At 35.8% G+C, this 15,658-nt stretch overlaps 1 protein-coding gene and 1 long non-coding RNA gene across 17 annotated transcripts in view; one reads left to right on the top strand and one right to left on the bottom strand.

The window, feature by feature from the left end:
• Trdn (triadin) overlaps window positions 1-15,658 on the top strand; it is a 369,239-nt gene that overhangs the window by 148,354 nt on the left and 205,227 nt on the right. For all 16 annotated transcript variants that reach the window (XM_087911137.1, XM_087911136.1, XM_087911148.1 and 13 more), the window contains one exon: window positions 4,524-4,601. In XM_087911137.1, the coding sequence (XP_087767263.1) occupies window positions 4,524-4,601 (78 nt within the window). The remainder of the gene's footprint in view (window positions 1-4,523; window positions 4,602-15,658) is intronic.
• The window catches only part of LOC125394519 (uncharacterized), a 44,382-nt gene that overhangs the window by 21,451 nt on the left and 7,273 nt on the right, over window positions 1-15,658 (bottom strand). The window lies entirely within an intron of this gene.

Genomic DNA, 15,658 nt, shown 5'->3' with positions numbered 1-15,658 from the left:
ACAACAAAAGCAACTGACCCTAAAATACTGGCAGCTTATAGATAGATCATTCATGTCTTATGGAAATAATCATTCAAGGATTTGAATAGAGTTCACTCAACATGTTTGAGTGCCAGGACTTTTCGGGTAACACCTTGCAAATGAAGGGCACCTTTTGAGTGACAATGATCCTTTTAAGACCTAAGTCTTTCCTTCAGAAAGCAGCAATTCTCAGGAGCTCCAAAGGAATACATATCAAATAAAATTATAAGCCTTTTTTCCTATATATGGATTGCAGTATCTGTCATGATCAATATTAACTTTGTTTTTATTTTCTTACTTCAAATTCTGTTGTGCAATGAGATGAGATTTAAATTGTAAATACGTTATGGGAGGAAAAAAGTAACATACTGAATATCTTGTATGTATTAGGTCCTTCATCATTTAATCCTCTTTACACCCTTAAAATTATTCACACTTATAAAGGCCCAGACTGAGGCTTGGCAAAGTCGTAAGACTTTCAAGTTTCCACTTCTTGTAGAGGTGATGAATCTCAATTTTCACTTTTATTCACATGAGTTTAAAAAACTTTGTGTTTTAAAATTATATCATCCATATAATATTGTAATATTCTTAAATATGTGTAATAAACATAAAGTGTCTGATTTCAATATTCTTTGACAGCATTTGAGCATAGGAAAAAATCTTTCTGTAAGTCTGTATTGAAGTTCCACTTTATGTTTTATTATAGCTGAATAGTTTTGGTGCATTAGACCAAGTGTATCCTAGGTTAAAATTCCAGTATAAAGGCTATGTGTAGTTTTCCTATGAAGAAAACCAGCCACCTGACATCTCTTATTCTGGTGGTCTTATTTACTCTTTGTACTGGCTGCATTGCAACAATATGGTTAGCCATTTTATCATTTTGAAAATGTGTGGGGGGGGGGCAGGGGTATGAATGTATCACAATGTGAGTTTGGAAGTAAGAGAACAACCCAAGTGTCAGTCCTTGTTTTTTATCTTGTGTGAGACAGGATCCCTTTTTGGTAGTGTAGGCCACGCAAACTGGCCTCTGAATATCTAGGGATACAGATCTTTCCATATAAATTCTTGTTAAGTTACTATTGTTTTAAAAGCAATCCTTTAAAACATCCAAATATCTCTATCAAATTGCAAAATCTTTCTTGTATTGCAAAGTGTATTAACTGTGGGATACTGTAAAATAATAAAATAAGCTACATATTTTCTTATCCTGGAAGGAAAAACCAGTGCACAGTCACAATTAGACTAAAGCAAAACCAAAATTTAACATCGTAGAAAATTCAGTGCTTAATATCTGGCATGCATTCATGATTGCATGGACTCCAAAGGGTCTTGGAAGTTCCGCCTCTGTGGCTCTGCCATCCTCAGTACACTCAGATTTTCTCCTAGGCTCATAAAGGTGTGGAGTTGCACCCGCTGCTGCCTGTGGTGGTAGGTCCATGGCTGTGGCATCTTCAAAAGGCTTTGGTCTCCCCTGTCACGGTGCTGTGCTCCTACCAATAGCCTTTAATGGATTCTCTTTAGGTGTTCCAAACTTGACATATGATGGCAAACCTCAGCTTTTCTCCCCAACCCCTTCAATCCTTTGGCTTCTAATACAGTAGGGTCTGATCCTTCACCGGTGGCCTACCACAGAGCCACGCTTCACCTGCTCTTCATAAACACCTTCACGCTGTCAAAACCCAATACTGCCTGGGAATCTCTTATGAGTTACCAAGTTTGGCATCTATTCTTGGCCTACTTTGGACCACAACTTTTACATGCTAACTCAGAAGAAATACTTCCCCAGTCCTTTTGTCAATTATGTTGGTCTTTCCTTAACCACAGTCAATTTGACCAGAACTACAGACACTTAATTCAAAATATTGAATGTCCCTGATAGTCTTTAAGGGTCTCTCATACTCTCCTATAAAAATCCACGCACCCAGCCTCCATCATCTGTATTTCTCTCATCATTACCTTCTAAGTCCCCACAATAGTCCATCAACCTCTGAACACAATAGGTTTTTCTTGCCTTAGATTTCAAAGTCCTTCCAAAATTCTCCCCAAAAAAGTATCACCAGGTCTGTAACAGTAATACTCTATTCTTGGTATCCATTTCCATCTTACTTAGGGTTTCTATTGCTGATAAAATACCACGATCAAAAGCAACTTAGAGAAGAAAGGGTTTATATCATCTTGCATTTTCAAGTCACCCTCCCTCATTGATGGAAGTCAGGATGGGAGCTTAGGGTGGGAATGAGGAGGTGCATTTTGAAGTAGAAGCCGTGGAGGAGTGCTGCTTATTGGCTTACTCTGCATGACTTATCCTCCAAAGTCTGCTTTCTTATACAATCCAAGACCAGAGCCCCACAAGTGGCACCACCCTCCATGATCTGGACTCCTTCGGTATCAATCAGTAATCAAGAAATTGTCATCAAGATAATTCCCTACCACTTTGTGTACAGGAAATCTGAAAGAGACGTTTTCTCAGTTGAGGTTCCTAGTCCTTGGTGTCTCTATATTGTGTCAGACTGACAAAAGAAAATCTAGCCAGAACAACATTCTATGTCACATCATCATATCACCGTATCACCCTAGTCAGGCCATGATCACAGATACATCCACCACATTGATTCTGGGAATGAAACTTTGGTCTTCATGTGTATACCAAAGGGCTTAACCCACCAAGTCTTCTATTTAACCATAGTCAGTTTAGTAGGCAGAGAATACTAATATGAATGTTCAGAATCTCTGATGAAAAATGAATTTTCTAAGCTATGCCTCTTAAGCACCAGTGTGTTTATTACACTATTTGCACATATTTGGGCATTTGAAATTTGTGCACACACACACACACACACATCATTTTATCTTTAAAAATTTTTAAAAAGTTTTCAAATAAGGCTTCGAAACAGATTTGTCCCAGTATCTATCACATTTGCTTACAACAAAGGCAGAAATTTAAAGAGAAGACTTCATTCTTTTGTTGCTTCCTCATCAGGTGAACTGTTATAGATACAAACCTTTTGCCAGCCTTAGGCCATTGGTGAACAACTTTTTCACTGCAGATCTGAGCCTGAATTTGTAAGCAGGTCCATTATTTAGGAACTGAATGTCATGATTCCATCTGACATGTTTTTCAAAATTGCAGTGAGTATCATAGCTATTCCTAAGAATCCTGTGAATATTAAAAGTTTCAATGCATAAAATATGCAATATGTATCATTTTAGACATGTTATAAGCATCTATGAATGTCATGGGGAGATTAGATGTACCAAGCTCTGTTTTGGTCTGCTCAAGCACTACCTTCTTTCGGCTCACTAAGAAAAGGAATTTATGTTACCTATCAATCTTGTTACCATGAGGAAGAAAATGAGATGATAGGCTTGTACTTTCTGGGTATATGACCAGTATGCCATGCACTCTTCTATCTTGCTTTTTCCATACTTGAACATACTCCTAAATCAGTCTGTCTGAGGGTAACCAATAATATAAGAAATTTCTGTAATGAATGAAGGCTAAATTCTATTTGATATGAGGATGTAGGCCTGGGAGGTGATATATAGAAATCCCTGATTGTTCCACTTACTGCACTGTAATTTGCCGCAGCGAACTAATTTTCAGGAATTCTAAAACTGAAAACCTCCCAGGAAGCAGGCATATCTGCTGACATTTGATAATATCTACTTGCCAGTGTGATTTTCAAAGGACCCATGCCCGTATCAGTTCCTACATCAAAACACACAGCAAGAGCTTATGAGTTGGCAATTAGTAATAAAACTTTATGCAAGTAGCTCATATTGGCATCATGCAACGGTTACTCTGTATAGTTCGTGGCTCCATTGGGTTTGGTTAATTAAAGAAATTGCTCAGGATGGGAAGAGACTTGGAAATGATTGTGGGCCTTTGGCCGTTGATTCCCTTGATAATGAGCTCAGAGACTGGAGAGCACCTTGCAAGCTTCTATACAACTGAATACATTTTACCTTTGGCTCATTATTTTCTTAACTCCAGGTCATTTATTTTGGCAGGAGAACGGTACCTGTTCCACATCAAAAGGCCTGTGAATTTCAGCCTTCTTTCATTGCCCTACTGAATCATTGGAAAGCGTTCATTAAATGAAAAAAAAAAAAAGAGAAAAGAAAAAGATAATTCTCTGCAGATCGGAATCCTCCTCAGCTTCCATGATTTTAGTTTTCATAATTTAAAGTGCACGCTGAAAATAAATTGCTTTATTTGATCACACATAGATTTTCCATAAGGCAATCCAGCAGAGGTGTCTGACATTGTACACACATCTGTGAAAAATAATATGTCCCGAAATAGCACTGAAGATAACAGAACCTGTGAGCGCATCCTCTCAAAGCTGCCACCTCATAACAGTCTCCTCACTGCATACGAATATTAATTTATAATTCAGAATTATGAATTATGCATGCAGGGGCTAGATCTAGCTATTTTACTTAGGGATGTTCAAATTATTAAACTGTTTTCATCTTCTCCTGCTTTGCACGAACAGGACAAAGCCCAGCCTTCCCACCACCAGGACGGGTAGCACCAGCTTCTAGGCCTGCTCCGTCAACGGCTGTTCCTGAAGGCAAGTGCTCAGATTTGCAGTGCATTGGCTCCTGTATAAATAGTTCCACTGTAGTATTTTTTTTAAAAAAAATATGAATATAGAAAAACAAAACAATATAAGGAAGTTAACAAAAGGTCCAGTATTTTGTTGCATAAATTTATTATTCATAAGGTTAATTTTGTTTTCTTGACATTTTAATTGAAGTCTTTCTACGAAATAAAAATTTCTTCTTAATATTTCATATAGCTGAACTCTGTCTTCTTGGAGGAAGACCAGTGTCCTGCCCTGAAACTATAATAAGAAAAAACAACAACTATCAGCACAAATGGGCAAAAATTTGTCATTCTGCAGTTTTGCCATCATTTGTATAATTGGTATTTAAAGACTCAGGTGACAGAGTCTGAATTCGAGTTCCATATGTTATGAATTATCTAAACTTGGGAGTCATTTAAATTGACTACGCATGAGCTCTGCCTTCTAGATGTTATCAAAATTTCATGCACAGACTACATTTATGAAAAAGAGGCAATTATATTTAGTTTATAAGTGCTGTATGCAATTAGTCGTTACAACCAGTTATAATCCATCAAAATAGGATTTTTGACAGACAAAACAACAAAAACTAAAACCCAAAAGGCAAACAAAAACAAACCAAACAAATAACCTGCTTCACCCCAGCAAAACCAGAGAGGAAGTCACTGCAGTCAGCTTTGTTGGAAATTTAGTCCTTTTCACAAGTGTGAGCCAGTCATTATTTTTACTATTTTTAAAGTAAATTCCAACTACAAGATCATGTAAGATATTTTCCTAACCATCAGAAATTCACCAATTAACTAAAAATACTGTTCCTGCCATTCTCATTCAGTTTAACTAAGTAAAAACACAAATAATTAAAGTCAATGCGCAACAGATGTTTTATGAGATTACCAATGGGAAAGGTCCTCATCACCCACTTTCTAACTTTCTTTTTCTCCATATTGAAAGGGTCTTTTTCCGCGCATAGATACACCTCCCCCTTAAGCACATTATGCCCCCACTGACTAATAACTGTCATGGCTTCTGGTTTCCACACACGGTCATGCCAGGCACACACTGATAAGGCTTCATCAAAGAAGTGACCCGTGGGGAGCTCACCAAGGCCAGCTGGACAGTGACTGATGGAGCATGTGATCAAACTGGACTCTCTGAATGTGGCTGACATGGGGGCTGACTGAGAAGCCAAAGACAATGGCACTGGGTTTTGATTCTACTGCATGGACTGGCTTTGTGGGAGCCTAGTCTGTTTGGATTCTCACCTTCTTAGACCTGGATGGAGTGGGGAGGACCTTGGACTTCCCACAAAGCAGGGAACCCTGACTGCTTTAAGGACTGGAGAGGGAGGGAGAGAGGGAGGGAAATGGGAGGTGGGGAGGAGGTGGAAGTTTTTAATAAATAAAAAAAGGAAAGAAAAAGAAACAAAACAAACAACAACAACAACAAAAGAAATGGCCTGTGTATTCAGGGGCGAGGAACTATCAAGAGTCCAGGTTTTCTGCTTTAGTTTTGGTATCAAGTTTTATGAAGTCTTCTGATGCAAGCAGTGTGTTTTGGTGGCAGACTACCCTAGCAGAAATTCTCAGAACTGACGCACAACCTTGTTCTCCTGTTTGAACATGGTTTCTGCTTGAGTAAGTCTAGGTTGGGACCCAAGTTTCAGCATTTTTATGAAGTGCAGCTTACGCTGCTCCCCCAGAAACATGCTCTAAACAAACATGTGTTTTAAAGAATCCTATTAATTTAATTGAGTGACTCGAAAACCTTAGCCAAAGATTGCATTCTGAGTGACAAGAATGTCACTTATGTTGACCCTCTGACTACTCAATGTCTGAACAAACACCAAATCATTCGAGGTTAAGTGTCTAACTCTTTTCTAAGAGTCAGATAAATGTCAATAGAAAACAGGGAAGGGGGTCACATGTCCTATATGAATTGCAACAATTCATATTGTTGCAACAATATTGATATCTAACAATATCAATGTTAGATAGCAAATAAATATTTTGGTTTGGTTAGCTAAACGAATTAAATGAATTATGGTTTTCAATTTTTAAACAAAAATCTCTAAGAAAACTGTTAGTCAACCCTGCTTTAATCCTAAACTAGGAAACACAAATATGCTTTCATGTGATTGTTAGAACCTGTGTCTTATTGGAAGCTCATAATAAGTACCTTGTTCATACTCTTCAGGGACATTCCCTGTTTAGAGTATTTAGAGAATTAGTCTTGTCAAAGGTGTAACATTGTTGTTTCCTGTTCCTGTCAGCTACAAGGTGTTTTGTCTTACCCACACACGTATTTTTAGGTGTGAATACTCTGACCAGAACAATATACTATGGTCTCCACTAAGTCCACCAGCATGTCTTAATTCATCCATTGCCCACTTGTTTCCAGACATTGCTTCTTTGTGGATGAAACATGTGTTAGGATCATTTCATACTGATGTATAAGTTTACCATATCAACCACGTTGTCTGATAATCCAGAAAAAACTTTACCAAGACACAGGAGATTAGGTAGTTGAAGTGATAAAAATTTATTCTCTTATAATTCTGGAAGCTTGAAGATTAGGGTTCCGGCCTAGACAGGTTGAGAAGACAGTTTTATAAACTTCTCTCTCAGTATTTAGTCACAAGAGTAGAGAAGTCGTGTTCTAATGTCCCTCTTTCTGTAGTGGAGGCAGGTCTATGAAGATGTTGCCCACATACACATGAACTCATTCAACTTCCCCAAAGTTTCCATCTTCAATAGTTACATTGAGACCCTATTTCAGCATAAAAATCTTGACATAAATGATGACATACTCAGTTTGTAATCTGTGGTAAGCTTTAAGCTTAGTTAAAACTATCTAAACGTCTGTCTCATGCAATTAGAGTTGCATAAATGGTTTTGAGAAGCCAATTATTTTGCCTACTTTTTAGAAACAAAATCTCTAGACTTTATCATTTTCTGTTCTTGTTTTTCAATTGTGTAAGTTAAGAGTTTATATTGAAGTTAAATAACAACCAAACTTTGAAAATCTCAACTACCTTTGTAGATCTTTAAGTACATATTAAACAAAGAACTTAGAACAAGTCTACTAGAACTCAGAAACACAACTCCCTAAAAACAAAATAAAGGAGACAAAGAAAAGGTTTATTCTTTTTCACTTACAGACGTTACTAGTTCAAGTGACTCAGATAATTTACACAAACTGCCAAGCAGTCATCTTCATTCCTAATATTAGCAGGACAAGCCACAGCCTATTAATATTAGTGTCATCATAAATGTCATTGGATTCTAAAGGGTTGGACATAAATCAAATAACTCAGTATTCATAACTGTAGGCATTCTTTGATAATAAGATTCTTCAACTATTTGACTCTAATTGATCTCCTAGCAGAAGTTCATAAAACACCCGAGAAGCAAATGTTTTGCCTTTCACCCTGACACCTGAAAAATGATGTATTATTTTTACAATGGGGTGCTGCAAATCTTTTGTCACGATTAAAGGATGATTAATTTGGCAATTCACCCCAGGATTCCATATTATATACGTGAATAAACTAACAGTATTTTGGGACGGTGGACCTTTTGCAAGTAGCAACTGCTTATGTGCAGAGAGGCAGGGTCCTCTTATTGATATTTCTAGCACTAAGCAATACCCAAAAAGCACAGGTATCCAGGCAGACTGAGCTCAGTAGCTCTGTCAGGCATTTCAGATGTGCTGCCTATGACTCCATTAACATAATTGATTAAGAACTAGGACATATTTAGTATTAATCAAGCTGTTTTTAGTGGCGCTGATTACGCCAGTTCTCTTGGTGCACTATTTTGGTCTGGAACTTCCTTAAGAATAACTTGCAAGAAATTGGCTTTGTGTGAAAAAGAAAACCATGCACACAGCACTGAAGTATACCGTTTGTTTTGTAGAATGTGGGTCAGTGTAGAAGTGGAAACATGCTTCAGTTTTAAGGGTTTTAAAGTTGTGTTTTTCATACAAAGACTCGATTATTACATTTGCTCAAAGAGTATGGAAACAACTTAGAATGTTTTCAGTAGAAACCTAAAAGCTTGTCAACCTTGTAGATAAAACTCTTTAAACCTGTAAAGTTCTTTTTATAAAAAAGTCTTTGTTCTTTAATAGCACTTTGAGAATGAATGTTTTGCAGCAGGTACTTGTTATAAGGAACATCATCATTGTATTTCCTTTCTCTGGCCACTCACTTAGTGTCTTGAAGTTGTCCCTTGCCTTTCTTGATTACTGTGTTCTCTCTGGCACATGATTTGTATACTACAACAAAGCTTTTACTGTTTTGAATATTTGATGCAAAGGGAACTAACTGTGTATTAAATTATGTGCATTTTTAGTTCTTTATAAAATATTGGTCTTGGGAATATTGGTTACAAAGCATTAAAAGGATCTTATCTAGTAATCAATTAAATAAATTATTTTGGTAACTGTTGTCAATATATATTTAAATTTTGACATTCCTTAACTAACACTGATTTTAAAATGGACCTAAATATATTATTAATTTTCATACTCTTAAAGTGCAATAACTTGTGTTCTCACAAGGGCAGAGAGAACCCCAGATTCAAAGGGTGGCTATTAATCCTCAAAGTATATAGAGAGATGAGAATGATTAATTTTCCTCACTCAGAATGAATTTTGTAAGATTACATTCCAGGAGGTTTTATGATTTAGTATGAAAAACTTCTAACTCTCAAATGTTGGTAGCATATCCACCCACTTCTCCAAAAATGACTCTTTCTCTAGAAGACTCAGGCTTTCTCTACCTTAGCAGAGTACTTAGAAATTGAACAGGAGCTGGGTGGTGGTGGCGTACACATTTCATTCTAGCACTTGGCAGTCAGTGGCAGGAGCATCTCTGTGAGTTTGAGGCCTGCTTGGTCTACAAGAGCTAGTTCCAGGACAGGCACCGATGCTACAGTGAAACCTTGTCTTGAAACAAAACAAAAGAAATTAAAGAAATTAACTAGGATAACTTCAGTCAAAGTTGTTCTCCATTTCCCCAGTCACTAACAATGGTAGAAAAAGTGTTTCCTAAAAATCTTCAAATAAACAAAATTACAAGATATGTCACTCCTTTTTTTGTGGTTACCTAACTCACCATAGATCTCTGAAGCCCCTAGTGTTTATCACTGATCACTGAAGAATGGGAAGATACCTTTATACAAAAAATGGACATTTAATGTGAAATCACCAGGACATTTCGTTGTAGCATATGTGCAGAAGGAAGACGTTAAATTGTACTTTAATTACTTTCAAGTATTTCTTTACAAGTACACAATTTAAATAGCAGCTGCAATACATTTGCTTTGCACCTTGATATATAATTAGCATTAATTTTGATCTTATCATTATAAAAATATTATAACTTTGTAACATGTATGTAGATCATAAAACTCTAGAGATAAGACCAGAACCATACAATCCAATCTCATCTCTGTCATTAATCTCTTACATGATCATGACCAAACAATTGATATGTTATGACTTTCATGTCTTCACTTCCTAAATTAGGAACCATGAAATCTGAATTTAAGTAGAAACTGGAGTCCATTTTGGCAATTCTCCTTACATATCTCTCTTTGATTTTTTTCCCCAGGTGGTAGATTGGTAATAAACTATCTTAATAACAGATTGAAGTCTACGTGGCTTTGCTTTTTGATTATAGTCACTTCAATGTTAAAGTACCGTTAATGATGTCTACAGAGATGTCAGTTTTCTCAGAACAACTATGAACCATTTTGTATAAAATAGAAAAGTGTGTTGAATATATCACAAAAGCTACATTAGTTGGGATTAGCTCCGCTATGAATGAGTCAGGTTATGCAGTAGCAAAAGATATATTCTAGGTTAGAAAGAATATGTAGTTAGATTTATGTAGATACAGAGGGAGAAGAAACATCATATAAAATTAATATGAATTTACCATAGGATACATTGTAGGAAAGGTTCTATAGGATCTACCAATACCTTTTTCACAATTCCTTTAAACCAAAGAACTTGGTCACCTCAGGTTTTCTGTGACATATATTCTGTGAAGTACAAACCATAAACTAATAAAACAAGAATTTAGTCTCTGTTTTATTCCATTGATTCTTTAATACATGGGATTTCTTCAACTTTAGGTCACTATGCTTTATAAAAGTTTAATTGATAATAAATAATTTTGAGAGTTTAGAAGAAAAACACACTCAGGAGGCTACTTCTCTAGGAGGAAAATATGCTTTAATTCTAGAGGGATGCGTTTACAGTCAAAACAAGTCCAGGAATTGAATATGATGCAATAATTTTAGAGAGAAGATCAGAGAAATCAAGGAAATTGCCTATGATCACATAGATCTAAAAATGGCATAATTGTAATTTGAGGCCAGGTGTCTCTTAACAAGGTTCGGTGCTTTCTCCATTATCTCTGAATGGCAATTAGGTGTTAGGGATCCATATAATTGCTAAAGCTTTTATCTGACTTGGGTAAAAAATTGACCTTAAGAATAAGAATAGGTTTTAAGGAGTTAGTAAGATCAATTTTGATCCGGCGCAGTGTATAATGCTGCCCGGGTCATTCAAATATGTGAATTCATGAGCTTAAAGAATAAAATATTTATGAATGCCTGAGCAGAGTTATGGTGGGGCACTCCAGGCATATCTCAGACTGGAAACTCTTATCAACCTTTAGCCTGAAGAGCAGAGGAGCAGAGATGTTTACCATACCAAAAACCTTAGTGACTAAGGAACAGATGCAAAATTTCAACATCTGCATCACTAAGGGAAAGTAACTACCAACACTGCCAATGGGAAATGTAGTAATTTCAGTAAACCAGAGATTAAGGAATAAATGTTCACTTCTTTCTATTTTTTAAAATATGAGCTCTCCTCTCTCTCTCTCTCTCTCTCTCTCTCTCTCTCTCTGTCCCCATCTCTCTCTTTCTCTCTGTCTTTCTGTATCTCTAGCTTTTGAGACAGGGTCTCTCTACACCACCCTGACTGTCCTGGAACTCACAATGTAGGCGAGGCTGGCCTCAACTCACAGAGATTCATCTGGCTCTGCCTCTAGAATGCTGTGATTAAAAGTGTACACCACCATACCTGGCCTTTCCTATGATTTCTTGATACTTTGCCCAGAGTCCTGAACTAGCAGCATGCAGAGGACGTGGGCATTGGTTGATATCACTCATATAAAAGTCACTATGGAGACTGAACCTGGAAAGTTCATGAAGTTTTTGCCACTTGTTAGGCAGAAAGCTAAGTTTGGTTTCCACAAGTAAACCAACTATATGAAATGGTATGCATAAAAATGTGAAAAAAAACAAATGGCGGCACAGATCATGGAGTTATCAACTTAGTACTAGCCCAATATTTCTGAAAAATGCAATGAATAACTCACATCTGTGACAGTTGGTGGTTCAAAGGTTATGACAAAATTCTTTTGGAGAAGACTTTGCATTGCTGTCTTGCATTATCACAGGATCAAGCCCTTCTGTTTGTTTGTTTGTTTTTAAGAAGGTGTTAATCTCTTAGTCCAGTTTTTTTCAATTTTTTTTATTCAGATCGATAATGCTTTTCAAAGAACATTCAGCAATAACCCATGGGGCAAGTTAGCTCTAAAACACTCATATAAAGTTAATTGCAAATAAACATACAAAGCAGGCCAGTTATGGATGTGAGTCTTTTGAATACAGACTTCATCAGAGAAAGACTTGGAAATATGAGGGAAACTATAGATTTAATCTGAATTCTCCAGAGAATCCAGAATCAACAATCTTATTGGAAATGAAAGTATATAGCTCTATATCTATCTATCTATCTATCTATCTATCTATCTATCTATCTATCTATCTATCTATCTATCTAACTATAATTAGATGGGTTAATTTTAAAGAGCTGCTTCTTGAAAATATTAGTGCTTGCAAGTGTAAAGTTTGCAACACTTGTAGGCAGACTAGGTATTTAGGGAAATTTGTTAAAGCACTGAGTATAAAGGAGCGTGACAATAAAATTCCTACTTCAAGTGGTTTTAAACATCTTACCTAAGACTTTCAATTAGCTGACAGAGGCCCATCACATCCACATCCTGGAGATGATTCACTTTACCAAGTTTCCTGATTGAAAATTACCATCTTAAAATCGCTAGATTGTCTGTTATCTTACCTCGCTAAGATAATACAACAAATTAACCATTGTGAGCATCATCAGACAGCAATCTGGGAAGGGTTAGGGGATGTGACTCAAAGGAACAAAGTTTTCCTTATACATACAAGGCCTTAGGTTCAAACATAACCCTATAATAATTAAGGAAAAAAAGATATAGAAAAAGAAAGTAGAAAATAAAACACAAAGAGAAGGCTAAGGATAAAATAATGTAAAGAAAATGAAATTTACAATGGTTACAAGTGCTGCAGAGATGGATAGAATAAAGATACAATAGGGATCATTCATAGAAAATGATTATAACTTATTCTTGACTGCAAATTTTCCCTCTCGCACATGTACTTGAGGGTGCTTGGGAGTGAATTGAAGGTACAGATATAAAGCTGATTAGTATTCTTAACGTCTCATTGACTCCCATGGGCATTTTGATGATTTTAGACTAAATTATTGTGAAGGCCTGCTCTGTCTTGAAACTTTTATCATGTATTACACCTCTGCCTCACTATTACACTCTGAAACAAATTGTATACTAATGAGTATTATCAATGAAAATTCATGTTATCTCTCTGAGATATCATCCTTTAATATTGCAGAGTTGATCATTTTAAACTTCATTTTGCAATGAATTTACATTCACAAAAATTTTTGTATACATTTTAGCAAACTTGCTCTGATATTAGTAGCATGCAACTATTGTCTACTGACCAAAACTGAGAAAATAAAATCAACACAGCCATATTAATAATTACACATCCATTTGACTTTCATTTTCCGAAGTTTTATGGATGCTTAAAAATAAGGGCTACATTGGTAGTGGAGAAATGAACTGCACACAGTTTTCTTTCGTACTCAAAATTCTAAGCAGAATTCTAGAATTTTTGGTTAGTTCTGTCTATGCTGTGTTCTCAGAATATTATAAAGTAAGCATATAAAAAAATCACTTCACATTCGAATAGGCAAGATTTAAGTCCCAGAAAAAAAAAAAACCAACAACATGTAATCTGAAAGATGTGAAAAAAGAACAAAAGAAAGGGAAGGGAGGTACAGATAGACTGAAGTATCTACCAATTGCACCTCCAGTAAAAGAGTTTTAAGGAAAAGGGAGTAAAGGAGTTACACGCAAGTGTTTTCTCGATGAAACCCAAAAGTTCAAGATGTAAAAACAAAAATGAAGCAGTATTACATCAAACTGAAGTGCTGATTCTGCACACAAAGTAAACAATCAGCAAGTATGCAGACAGCTTGTAAAATAGAAAAAGGACTGTCTTATAACTATGTGACAAGGAATTAATATATGTCATATGTAAGGAATTGCAATAGCTAAAAAGAAATCCACTAAAATCTATTATTAATGGGTAAGGTACATTTTTCAAAATAAAATACACAAATGACAAACATGTATGTGAGAAATGTTCATCACACAAATCATCATGGAAATTTAAATCAAAACCAGAATTAGACATCTTCTCATTAATCTATGAAGGCTTTTAAATAGAAGACAAATGATAACAAATAATAATGAAACTGTGGAAAAAGGAACCCCTACACGCTGTTGGTGGAAATTTATATTAATACAGTGTTATGGAAAGTGTAGGGATTTCTTCTAAAAATTATAATAGAACTACTTTGTGAACCAACAATTGAATTACTGAACACACACACACATATATGTGAAAAGAAGTACTTGTGTATGTGTGTGTCTGTGTATGAAGTCAATATCTTCAAGATGCATACATGCTTTTATGTTTACTGAGACAATATTCACAATAATGAGATATAGAGTAAACCCAAGCAGCTGGAGACATGAAGATTATGTAGTCTATGGTCTCTTCTATATAGCCTTCTTAAGGATAGAACCATTATACTGAAACACATATATGCATGTGACTACAATTAATGAAGAAGAAGATGTGGGTATGAAGGAAAGTGAGGAAGGAAGAAAGGGAAGGAAGAAATGCTACACTGAAATTACAATCTCAAAAAAAAACCCACAAAAAGTATATTCAATGTTCGTTCATTGCTTTTTATATATGGTATTGAGCATCAATTTTCTTTTTTCTTTGAATTTTGTGCTATAAAATGACCAAAGAGAAAATTAAAGATGAGAATGTATGTTGGTCAGTTTTTATGAACATGACACAAAATAGAGTCACTCAGGAAGAGGGGTCCTCAACTGAGGACTTTCTTTCATCAGAATGGCCCGTGGACATACCTATGGATTGTGTTCTTCATGACGGTTGTGTGAGGGCCTATTCCATTGTGGGTAGTGCATGGGACCTGGGCCATGTAAAAATAAGCAAATAAACAAACAAATCAATAAATAGAGCTGAGAAAGACAAAATGAACAAACTAGTAAGTAGCATTATTTCATGGTCTCCTTTTCAGCTTCAGACTCCAGGTTCCTGCCTTGAGTTCCCAGCCTGATTTACCTCAGGATAGATCTTAAGGTCAAAAAATGAAATACGTCCTAAGTTAGTTTTTGTTAGTATTTTGTCATAGGAAATATATATATGACAGGTAGTTTTTATAGAAGAACAGATGTGATTTTCAAGCAGTTTCTACCCTAGAATTCAGATTGGGATCTTTGGGGCTAACAAATTTTGCTCAGAAGTTTTTTATGAAGAAAGAAGTGGATTCCTTTGAAGTTCTTGTTTACACATATAATAAAAAAGTTAAGGAATGTGGTTGTGATTTGTGTTGGTTTAGTATAAATGCTTTTTTCTACTATACTGGTAGAAATATAGTGGTATATTCAGAAATACTATACTGGTAGAATATATATAATATACTGGTAGAGCTGGTGGTAAACAGTGTTATTCTTCCTTGATGATCAATGAGAAAAGTGGTCACATCTTTGAAACTGTTTCTGTTCTGGCCAAATG

This window comes from Myodes glareolus, chromosome 1 (genome assembly GCF_982192425.1).
Source record: "Myodes glareolus chromosome 1, mMyoGla1.1, whole genome shotgun sequence".
Taxonomy (NCBI): Eukaryota; Metazoa; Chordata; class Mammalia; order Rodentia; family Cricetidae; genus Myodes; species Myodes glareolus.
Note: the sequence above shows the minus strand (reverse complement) of the source record. Positions and strands in the feature narration are given on the sequence as shown.